The sequence below is a fragment of the Hemicordylus capensis genome, chromosome 1 (assembly GCF_027244095.1).
Source record: "Hemicordylus capensis ecotype Gifberg chromosome 1, rHemCap1.1.pri, whole genome shotgun sequence".
NCBI lineage: Eukaryota > Metazoa > Chordata > Lepidosauria > Squamata > Cordylidae > Hemicordylus > Hemicordylus capensis.
This window is the reverse complement of record NC_069657.1, coordinates 15,189,269-15,201,325: the sequence shown is the minus strand read 5'-3', so window position 1 is coordinate 15,201,325 and position 12,057 is coordinate 15,189,269. Positions and strand designations below refer to the sequence as shown.

Sequence of the window (12,057 nt, the reverse complement as noted above, 5' to 3'; positions counted from 1 at the left end):
ATATTGGCAGCCAGTGCAGTTCTTTTAAAACCAGTGTTATGTGGTCCCTTCGTGTCATCCCAGATTGGCTGCCGCATTCTATACCAATTGTAGTTTCTGGACTACGTACAAAGGGAGTCCCACATAGCATGCATTACAGTAGTCAAGCCTGGAGGTTACCAGCATATGTACCACTGCTTTTTAAATTTATTTATTTATTTATTTGATTTCTATACCACCCTTCCAAAAATGGCTTAGGGTGATTTACACAGAGAAATAATAAATAAGATGGATCCCTGTCCCCAAAGGGCTCACATTCTAAAAAGAAACATAAAATAGACACCAGCAACTGTGACTGGAGGCCCTGTGCTGGGGGTGGATAGGGCCAGTTACTCTCCCCCTGCTAAATAAAGAGAATCACCACGGTAAAAGCTGCCTCTTTGCCAAGTTAGTTTTAAGGTCATTTGCCTCTAGAAATGGTCATCTGCCTCTAGAAATGGTCATTCGCCTCACGAATGACTTGGAGGAGGGAGTAGAGGAGAGGCTTATCAAGTTTATAGAGACCGTAACGCTGTGGGGGCATAGCTAACACCTTCATAAACTAAAAGCCGTGTTGAAAACAGGCGTGTTTTCAACAGTCATTTAAAAAACAACCAGGGATGTGGAGATCCTGCTTTTATTTGGGAGTGTGTTCCAGAGCCTCAGGGCAACCCTAGAGAAGGCCCAGTTTTGGGTCACCACCAAGTGACCAAGTGGCAGCCGCAACTAGACCTCTCCCAATTATCTTAATAGGTGTCAGGGTTCATGAAGAAGAAGGTGCTCTATTAAGGTTCCAACAGTGGCCAGCCAAATGTTATGGAGAAGCCACAGCCCATGATGGTGTTGTCTTTGCACCAGTGATGTAGTTACAAATTCAGAAGTACAGAAGGTGCTCTCTGTGACAGCCCCCATGGCCATGCCCACCCCAACAGCCAGAGAAGCCGAAAAGTACCGGGGCTCCGTCCCTGCGTGTCCTCCCTCCACTAGAACCCTGCCCTGCATTGTTAAGTTACCAGAAACTGATAGTCAGATGCATTACTGCTTGTGAACATGAGGAATTGAGATTCTGGTTATTAACCATCTATGGACATGTATTTAAAAAGCCCCCTTCTGAAGGCCGGTCTTGTGGTAGCAAGCATGAATTGTCCCCTTTGATAAGCAGGGCCTACCCCTGTTTGCTTTTGAATGGGAGACTACATGTGAGCACTGTAAGGTATTCGCCTCTGGGAAGAGTACCTGCCTACTTGCATGCAGAAGGTCTCAAATTCCCTCCCTGGCATCTCCAAGATAGGGCTGAGAGAGGCTCCTGCCTGAAACCTTGGAGAAGCCACTGCCAGTCTGTGCAGAAAATACTGAGCTAGCTGCACCAATGGTCTGACATGGTATGTGGCAGCATCCTATGTTCCTGTGTTAGCCGTTAACACAACCTCCAGTGGAAAGGAGCTCCACCAGCTAGCCCAGTGAAGAAGACTTCCTTCAGCTTTAAGCTTAATGCTGCTGTTGTAAACAGGTGCATTTTCAGAGGGAAAAGAAACCTGCTTCCTTATTTGTTTTTCTCATCCTGTTCACAATTCCACAGACCTCCATTCTGAGATGCTGCTGCAAGCAAGAGTCCAAAATCCCACAACCCAATCAGCAGGGGATTTCCAACATCACCACTGGCTGCAGCTGATGTCACCTGCCATTGCTATGACACTTCTGAATGAGAAACAAGAGCTTGTGGCTTTCTTATCCAAAATGCCACTGGATCCCACTGAGGGCAAAGAGCATCTCCGGCTTACATATGAACCAGGGGATCAGCCCCCTAATTCTACTATTAATTTGTCTGTTCCATGTTTAGGCTATTGCATCACCAACGTTCTGAGCAACTGGTGGGATTTTAGAGTCTTCTTTGAGCAGCATCTCAGAATGGACGTCTGCAGAATTGTCACAGGTACTTTGTTGTGCCTGTGTTCAGATATACATGTTTATACTGTTCAGACACTATGCATTATATTGTATGACTGTACATGTTTTTGTATGAATGACCATGCAACTAGTAAGTGTACTACTGCACTTGTATTCAACACATGTGAACAACTGTTCCTGTTTACGGATCAGCTAGCATGGTACAGTGGTTAGAGTGTTAGACTAGGACCAGGGAGAACAGAGTTCAAATCCCCACTCAGCCATGAAACTCACTGGGTGACCCTGAGCCAGACACCTATCTCTCAACCTAGACTTGTTGCAAGGATAAACACAAGAGCGGGTCTTGGGGTAGCAAGCATGACTTGTCCCCTTAGCTAAGCAGGGTCTGCCCTGGTTGCATATGAATGGGAGACTAGAAGTGTGAGTACTGCGAGATATCCCCCTCAGGGGATGGAGCCGCTCTGGGAAGAGCATCTAGGTTTCAAGTTCCCACACTGGCATCTCCAAGACAGGGCTGAGAGAGATTCCGGCCTGCAACCTTGGAGAAGCCACTGTCAGTCTGTGAAGACAATACTGAGCTTGACAGACCAATAGTCTGACTCAGTATGTGGCAGCTTCCTATGTTCCTATAATCATGTACACTGCTCTGGGCTTTTTGGAGGAAGAGCAGGATATAAGTTTAAAAATAAATCAGAGAAAAGGGTCCAGTTCAAACAATATAGCCACCAGCACATTCAGCTCTGAAGGGGACATGCCAAGAGTGCACCCATTGAGATGTCCTCCGAGGACATTCCAATTAGGGATGTACCCGAATCGTTTCGGGCAGCCGCAGGGGGGCGGAGAGCGGAGGTTTAAGAACAAGGCACGCAGGTCCTTACCTGCTCCTCCGCTGCCTTGTCGTTCCGGTCACGGTGCTGTCTTTCCCAAAAGGCCATGAGCGGCTGCATTGCTGCAGCAGTATGCACAGTGCATGCACAGCGGCTATGTGCATGTCGCTGCTGCAACACAGCTTTTGCAGCATTTTGGGAAGGACAGCACCATGACCAGAACAGCGGCGGGGTGGTGGAGGAGTAGGATCTGCATGCCTCGTTCTTCGGCGAAACGTTTTGAACGCGGCCTCCTGAATCGTTTTGGTACCTCTCTAATGATGTACCAAAACAACTCAGACACATCCCAATACCCTCTTCATGTGTCTCTTTATTGTGTGTGTATGTGTGTGCGCATGATGGGGGGGGCTGTTCACTAAATGGCCCCTACACATGTGCTCCAACCAGTGTTCCCTCTAAGGTGTGCGCATGTGCGAGCGCACACAAGTTTTTTGATGTCTGCTCAGTTGATTTGAGATCCAGCTCAAGCTGAATCAGGAAGACCCCATTCTCAATGCACGTGCACACACACTGCCTTGATACTGCCGCCCAGAACAAAACTCATTATGCGCACAGATGAAAAAAGTTAGAGGGAACACTGGCTCCAACTACAAGTACTTAGAGTGTATGCATAGGGGCCATTAAGATTAACAGTCCCACACAAGAAAGAGTGGTATATAAATGTAAGTAAGTAAGTAAATAAATAAATCTGTTTCCAGTGTACACTTGTTGCACAAGTGCTGAATATAATGTATGAATAAGTCCCTGTGAAAGACTGTACCTGTGCTCATTTTAAAAGCAAATCTGGGCAAGGCCCCCTGAAATGTAGGATACAGATAAGAAATGTACTGCTGTATCTGCATTCAACATAGCATGATATGAATAACTGTATCTGTGTTGTATCGTCTGTGTAAGACAGATGATACAAGTGTTGATCATAACATGAGATCGCCCAACGTGCGCATGCACCAGGTACTTCCGGCCAAAGAGGGGACAGGGCGCCACCCCGAAGGACTTTACAAAAACCGAGCGCTGGCGGAGGAAAAGCAGAGAGAGGAGTAAGTGCACCCTCCCCTGCCCTTAAAGTCTGACACTCCCCCAACCTTCGAATCGCCCCCACCCAATTCCATGCACATCCCTAGCCATCTGATCTCAAGTAGCCAACTGCATCAAGCTACAGCTGATTGTTATCAGGGCAGGCCAAGAGTTCTCCACAGGCCGGATATTCCTACCTGGGAGCCAGCAAAGATGACCCCGTGGGCCAGATCCAGCCCCTGGGGGCCTTATGTTGTGCAGGCCTGGGCTAGATCCTCATCAACACGCTGTGACGAGCAGCTCCATTCCATCTATATGAAATCGTGGTACACCCCACATAGGAGATTCTCATGTAAAAGTGCCCCGGGGTCAGTGTCTCGGGTGTATTTAAGTAGAATTTTGCAATTTACAAACAGACACATAAAATAAGATTGCAGCCAACACCCAAGCGGCAGTCCAAAGAGAAACCTGATAACTATTTCTGGAGATCCCCCCACCCTCACTTCCCCCACCCCCTAATATTTTTCACGATCTCAATCCATTATTACAACTTCATGGATTGATTCCTAGAGCCACCTGGAGATTGAGGCCGATTCCTGAAGACTCCGGGCCTGTCTTGCATTGCTGGGAAGGGAATCCTGATTTGTGCATATGGGGAAGGTGCTATGCGCAGGCAGGAGGCAACACCTACAACTTTTCTTTGCATCTGATCTGATCAAGTCCACGAAAGATTCTTCCACAATAAGGTTGCGAGCCACGGCACGCGGACGGAGAAGTCAGCCCCGCTGAACTCAATGGAACTTGCTTCCAGATAAAATGTGCATGGGATTGCCAAATCTGTCCGTCTGCCGGTTGCCACAGGGCTCTATTCTCTCTCTCCAATCTCCTCCTCCTCCACCACCAGACCACATGGGACTACTCCCCAGGTGTGCCACTGCATAGGCCCCAGAGATTTCCTTTGCCGGCGGCAACAACTAGCCAGCCAGCCAGCCCCTTCTCCGATTTCCTTCCCACCGGCGCAAGCTTTGCAGCTGAGCAAGCCTGCTGGAAAGCCGCCACCCTCCCGCTGCCCAAAGCGCAGACGCCGCCGCCGCAGCCTCGGACACTTACGCGGAAACGGTCTTTCCGCTGATGATCTCGGCGGGAGGCATGGCGATTCTTCTGGCGACGGCAGCCGCTGCGCTCAGTGAAGCTCCGATGGTGCCTGGAGGGGTCAAAAACCCCACCGCGCCACCCACGTGGTTTGCAAAACTTTGGACGCCACACCCACACAGCGCAACACCCCAACCCGCGTGGCCGCCCGCCCCGGACGGAGCCTGCACCCCTCCCCCTTCGCGATGGGGCGGAGAAAGAGGAGGAGGGAGGGAGAGAAAAGATCTCTCCGAGGAGGAGGTGGCTGGTTGCGTCTTCCTCTAGCGCGCCTTACCCTAGAGGACCCCGATCCGCCCCTTTGTTTGTGCGCCGGCCCAGGGGGCGGGCGTCTGTCTTCAGGGACCGAGGCATGCTTGATCAGGAAGTCCAGCTAGGGAGAAAGAGGACAAGGGAAAGAAAGCAAGAAAGCATTTGGGATACAGTATTTTTAGCCACTCTGTTGCGCGCTAGCAGTTTTCTGTGCACGGGTCCGGCCAACAACACAGGAGCTCGTCCCACTGACTGAAGAGCGGCTCGCCTAACCAGCACAGTAACCGTGCACAGAAAACTGCTAGCGCGCAACCGAGGCTCTAAGCTTGCGCTTTTTTTTTTTTTTTTTTTGCTTTATAAGCCTCCCCTCCCGCTGGCGATCCGGTCATTGGCAGAATATGCAGAAACCTTGCAGGAGCCCTGCATGAAAGCAGCTAGTCGCTGCTGTGCAAGGATATGTTGTGGGGCACGAATTCAACCCTTTAGTTTTTAGCTCCGTTAGAACAGGGTTACACAACTTCGGCCCGTCTGCTGCGAACCTTGGACTACAGTTCCCATCACTCCTAGCTAATGTAGCTGGGGATGATGGGAGTTGTAGTCCAGCTTCAGCTGGGGGCTGAAGTTGTGCAGCCCTGTCTTAGAACAAGGGTTCCCGCTTCTCAAGGGTGGGCCTCCAGAGGCGGATGGACTACAACTCCCATCATCCCCAGCCACAATGGCCACAGGCCATCCAAGGGAATGATGGGAGTTGTAGTCCAACATCTGGGGAACCGAGGTTGGGAACTCTCTGCCCTAGAAGGAAATGGAGCAGCAGTTCTAGGCTCCTTCCTAGTTGCAGCTAGCCAAGAAACGAGGCAGGACGTGGGGGGGACGGGGACGACACACTCCTGTGGCCAAAAGATCCCATATGTTTGCTTTGTGTTGTGTTTAAAGGTAAAGTAGTGTGCCATCAACTCGTGACCACAGAGCCCTGTGGTTGTCTTTGGTAGAATACAGGAGGGGTTGACCATTGCCTCCTCCCGTGCAATATGAGATGATGCCTTTCAGCATCTTCCTATGTCGCTGCTGTGTTTAGGCACCATAAATTAATTATATGCGACCCCCTTAAGGACAGCACAGCCTCCCCCCCATCCCTTTGGCTAAAGGCCTGTGTAAGGGTCCCTAGGAGGATGCTGTATGTATATCACCTGGTTAAGTTATCTGCACTGATGTGGACTATTTTTAAAGGCCAAATGTGGTGTGGGATTAAAAATTAAAGCTCCCTGTGTGTTCTCCCACATCTCACTATCCCTCCCTCGCCCACCTCAAAAAGCAGCTTCACGGGACAGTTTGGATTATGGCAGGCAGGAGGGGGAGATTTATATACTTCTTTTCAACAGATGGTTTCACAGTGAATTTCAAAGAAAAATAATAAGATGCCCCCCTGTCCCCAAAGGGTCCACAATCTAAAATGAAACACAAGGTAACACAAACATCATCCACTGAAGGAATTCTGTGCTGGGGTTGGATAAATAATAAATAAATAAACTTTAAAGTCACCTTAAGTGGCTCAGCAGGGAAGTGCCTGACTAACAAGCAGAAGGTTGCCGGTTCGAATCCCTGCTGGTACTATATCGGACAGCAGCAATATAGGAAGATGCTGAAAGGCATCATCTCATACTGCACGGGAAGAGGCAATGGTAAACCCCTCCTGTATGCTACCAAAGAAAACCACAAGGCTCTGTGAGCGCCAGGAGTCGAAATTGACTTGATGGAACACTTTACTTTTACCAAGCAAGTGATTACCCCATTCCTGTTATAATTAGAGCATGTTTTACTGTTGAGATAGAGGGGAAACATCTATTTACTGTTTTTCCTTGAAGTGGCTTCCATAAAAGACATTTTCTGCCTGCTAATGTGGCAGGACTGATTGCTTTATCTGCTGCTCTGTGTTTGTGTTTTAATGTTTTTGATTAGGTTTTAAAATTTTAATTATTTACCTAAAACACTTTTAAAAAATCCTATATCAATTAATAATTCCCAAGGCGGTTTGTAAAGAAAATCAAACAATGAAATCACAGTCAGCAAATCAATAAAACGAAGTGGCAATTAAGTTTAGTTTTATTGTTAACTACCAGTGAAGAAAAGTAGGATCTATATACATTATATATGTAAACAGTAAATTTAATTAAAACAATAACACTAAACTAAACATGATTAAAGCAGAGAGCAATTGCTGAATAACCCTTTTTAAAAAATCAAAGGCTGTGCACTTGATTAAAAATACATCCAATTAAATTTACTGGATTGGGATGCAAGGTTGCAACTCTATGCAAACTTACATAGGAAGGAGCACTGTTGAACTAGTGGTAAAAGAAAGGGGTGTTATCTAGTGTTTGGTACCACTGTAAACGTCAGCAGCAATTCCGTTGCACAGATATAAATAAGCCTGCTCTCTTGCAATTTGCCTTTATTCTGTGGATGAAGGGATACACTGTAGTTGTGTGGTGGTAAGGAAAACACTCCGCATATGCTCAGAGGATTTTTCTTCAAATATTCCACGACTTAACCTTTAAAAACAACTTTTGTTAATGATTTTCCAGTCCTGGCACAAATAAAACTCTGGACAGAGTACCATTTTCTTACAGAGTACCATTTTTCAATTACAGGTTGAGTATCCCTTATCCGAACTGCTTGGGACCAGAAGTGGTCTGGATTTCAGACTTTTCCAGATTCTGGAATATTTGCATACTGTAATGAGATATCTTGGGCCAGGGATCCAAGTCTAAACACAAAAGGTTACTGTACACTGTATTTTATTTTCTTAGGTTTGATTTAAAGTATAAAAACAAATAAGCATTAAATTTACAATAACTACAGGTAGCTGTAAATGTCATGAAAACTAATTGCGAGAAAATTTTCAGCTCAATAAAGTTGCTGGTCATGTTAGACTCAAACATGGCATTTTAGGTGGAGATGAAATTCAGATTTCATGTGAAAATAATGTTTTGTATTTACTTTAAAAAAGCCATGGTGGTTTCCGGATTTTGGATAATTCCAGATTAAGGATACTCAACCTGTACCAAAAATTCAGTTTGGGCTGAATTTTTGTTTTGGGAAGACTAAATGTGGGTGGGGTTAACTTGGCAAGGCTAAAGAAAGGTGGGATACAGCCACCGTGCTCAAGATGGGTTCCCCCCTATTTGCACCACTGCAGTGGACTGACTTCTGAGTAAACACGCATAGGATCAGGTTGCGTAACCGACAACTGAGTGTTCATCATCAACCCCCTGGTCTCAAAGGTTTAACATTTAAATTCTTTAAAGATTTGAAGTTCATTTTCCCCCCTGGTAGTTTCCCAATCTCATTCAGCACAAATTTAACTTGGCAGTTCTTCAGACATGACTCATTGCTGCTATCTACCCCCTTTACACAACATGTCAAACGTCAAATTAAACTGCATCACTTTTTAAAATGGGGAAATGTTACGCCAGCTGATCTCCGTTTCAATAATTGGGCTTGTTTTCTTTGCCTGCTGTAGGTAAGGTTACTGCACTCTGTACCTTTATCACTGGCAGAAATTTAACAGGTGAAGCCTTTCACATCATAGCAACTGTGAGGAGAAGGAAAATGCCAAATCTTTTTCTGGCCTATAGCTCATAAAATGCAAGTTCTAGTAAGAACTAATCTGCCTAATTTCCTTTTGCTATCCCTACAACCAGACTAAATTTGGTCTAAATTGGTTAGGCCATTCACAAGTTAGCCCATTTGCTCCTCAAAACATTTATGCGTCTGGCATCTTGAATTGGGGTGAATGACATCATCATCTGTTATGATGACATCATCATCTGTTATGATGAATTGGGGTGAATGACATCATCATCTGTTATCTGTTATCTGTTGTCTTGTTTTTATGCTTGTTTTATATGTTTTTAGCTTGATGTTTTTATTGCTTGATGTTTTTATTGCTTTTATTGTATGTTTTAATTTTTGTAAACCGCCTTGGGGTTTTCTTTTAACGAAAGGCGGTATAGAAATGTAAAAATAAATAAATAAATAAATCACAAATTATGTGTTTGGGGTGTCCCTATGTGTCCCTATAACTGTAACAAATTTGGGCTAAATCTTTCCCGCTTGCATCATTACAAACGACACCATTGAGGTGTCCCAACATGTCACTCTCTACAAATATACCAAATTGGTTTCAAATCAGTTAGATGGTACACAAGTTAGCCCACTTGTGTGGCAAAAGTTCACACGTCCGCCATCTTGAATTGGGTTGGATGATGTCATCAAAAACTATGCCATTGGACATATGGACGGACACACACATGGAATGCCAGGTGATCTCATAAGCTTACTGGAAATTAAGCTAAAATGGTACTGAAAAACTTAAAATGTATTCGGGGAAAGAAAAATATGAATCAGGTGGATAATCTGCTGAGATTAGAGCTGCTCCATCCCTGTTGGCTTTTAGGAAACAACTAAAGACATCTCTTCAGCCAAGCTTTTTAGCTATTTGGTAGTTTTTATAAGTATTTTATCTTTTTAAATGTTTTAACTGTTAAAATTTCTTGGTTTGTTTTATTGCTGTAAAGTGCCCAGAGACTTTGTTAGTGGGTGGTATACAAATATGTTAAATATTAATAACAACTAGCTGGGCCGGGTGCAGAGCATCTGCGCCTCCGTCCGGCCCACCCACCACCACTGTTCCCCCACCCCCGATGCTGGCATGCCTGGCTTTCCAGCCGACCAGCTGCTTCCCCCCCCCACTCCCAATGTCCGCTTCTGCCCTGCCCGCTTTCTGGCGGGCCTGCTAGCCGGCCCACTTCCTCTCCCCCCACACCCCGTGGTTTCTGGCTTGCAGGCTGGCCGGAAAACTGGCCCACCACTAGACCACTAGTGTTCCCTCTAAGGTGTGCTCATGCTCACACGTTTTTTGATGTCCGCTCAGTTAATTTTAGATTCCACTCAGGTTGAATCAGGAAGGCCCCATTCTGAATACATGTGTGCACACACTGCCTTGATACTGCAGCCCAGAACAAAGTTCATTCCGCACACGGATGAAAAAAATTAGAGAGAACACTGCCCGCCACCTCCTCCTGCCCACTCCTGGTAGCGCCCTTCTCCCCCGCCGCCAACGCCTCTGGCCAACCGGCTGCCACTGCCATTGTCTCCCTGTCCCCATCACTATCCCCCAGGCAGCTGCTCTCACGAGAGCTGCCACACATGAGATTAGTGACGGCTATGTTTAGGAGAATTATATATATGTATATAATGTTCTTTGGTTATGCAAAAAGGTCCCCTTTAAATTTGTGTATAGCCTGACACTTCATTGTTGATAGAATCCTGATTAATGGCTTTTGACATCTGGTGGTTACACTATGGCAGGTGTACAGATGTTTGTACACATGTACTTGTGTTTGTGTGAATGACTGTATATGCGTTCGCTTCAGAAGTGAACCTGGGTACAAACCCCCTCAAATGTTTCTGTGTTGAATGTAACGTTCCACACAATTTTAATGTAAACCGCCCTGAGCCATTTTTGGAAGGGCAGTATAGAAATGAAATAAATAAATAAACGTGTGAATAAGTGTATATGCATGCAGATCTGAACATGCATTGAAAATAATGTGTAAACAGGGCCTGAGTACTGGTAAAATAGGCCCCACATCGGTCATATAAGGATAATAATAGTTGGCCTATCTGATATGGATGCTGTAAGCAGGCACTTAAAAATCCACTTGCCAGCTCTCCAGTTGCCCCCACCCCCTGCTCTGGCAAGCAGGATACCAGTAAGCCAGCGCCAAGTAGATCTCCCCAGAGTCCTCATTTCCTCTGCCATTTTTGAGAAGGTAAGAAACAGGGAGGTAATTTCCTGGGCAGGATGAGCGAAGTACGCCGGGCGGTATACTCCCAGTAGGGTCACCCAAAGTGCAAAGGTCATCCCAGATGCCCAGCTATAGCAAGTAGGCACCTATTTTGGGCAGCAGCAATATAGGAAGGTGCTAGAGGTGGACAATCACTTCAGTGACAATGGCAAAGGCATCATTTCATACTGCACGGGAGGAGGCAATGGCAAACCACTCCTGCATTTTACCAAGAAAACCACATGGACACCCCCCCCCATGATATTGAGACCACTCCTTCATGCCCCCCAGTATCAGTCTCTGAGAGTCGCTCCCTAATTGCTCAATTAAGATCTGGCAAGGCCCCTGGGGAAGATCTTATTCCCCCAGAGGCAATTAAAAACAATCCAGATTGGCGGGCTCCTATTTTGGCCTCGCTCTTATGTAGATAGGATGGGCTGAATTCCTAAAGCATGGAGGACTGCGATTATTGTCCCTATCTTTAAGAAGGGGACGAGGGATAATCTGACCAACTATAGGCCTATTAGTTTACTTAACAACATTGGTAAGCTTTATGTGACGCATTTATACAATAAGCTATGAGATTGGCTGGATCAAGAAAATCTCCTTGCAGAGGAACAGGCAGGTTTTAGGGAGGGTCGTTCCACAATTGACCAATGTCTGGTGTTACAACATCTTATTGAGAAATGCTCCTCTCGCAACACAACCTCTTTATATGCTGCCTTTGTCGACCTTAAGGCGGCTTTTGATTCTATTTCATGGGTCAAACTTTGGGAGAAACTGGGGTCTTCTTCCATTGATTGCTGTCTGTTGTATCTACTGAAAGCACTATATCTGGACACCTCCCTTAAGGTCCGATCTAATCCTCCAGGACATTTAACGAGAACAATATTAACTCATAAGGGTGTCAAGCAGGGTTGTATTCTCGCCCCACTTTTATTTAACTATTATATAAATTCTATGGTGGCTCATATTAACAA

General features: G+C 45.9%; 1 protein-coding gene across 2 annotated transcripts in view; it reads right to left on the bottom strand.

Moving 5' to 3' along the window:
* The window catches only part of MTHFD1 (methylenetetrahydrofolate dehydrogenase, cyclohydrolase and formyltetrahydrofolate synthetase 1), a 135,309-nt gene that overhangs the window by 109,340 nt on the left and 13,912 nt on the right, over positions 1–12,057 (bottom strand). The window contains exon 2 of one of the 2 annotated variants that reach the window (XM_053284303.1): positions 5,254–5,349. In XM_053284303.1, the coding sequence (XP_053140278.1) occupies positions 5,254–5,330 (77 nt within the window). In that variant the 5' untranslated portion in view covers positions 5,331–5,349. Of the gene's footprint in view, positions 1–4,937; positions 5,196–5,253; positions 5,350–12,057 lie in introns of those variants that run through there. The other variant, XM_053284304.1, reaches the window with a different exon arrangement.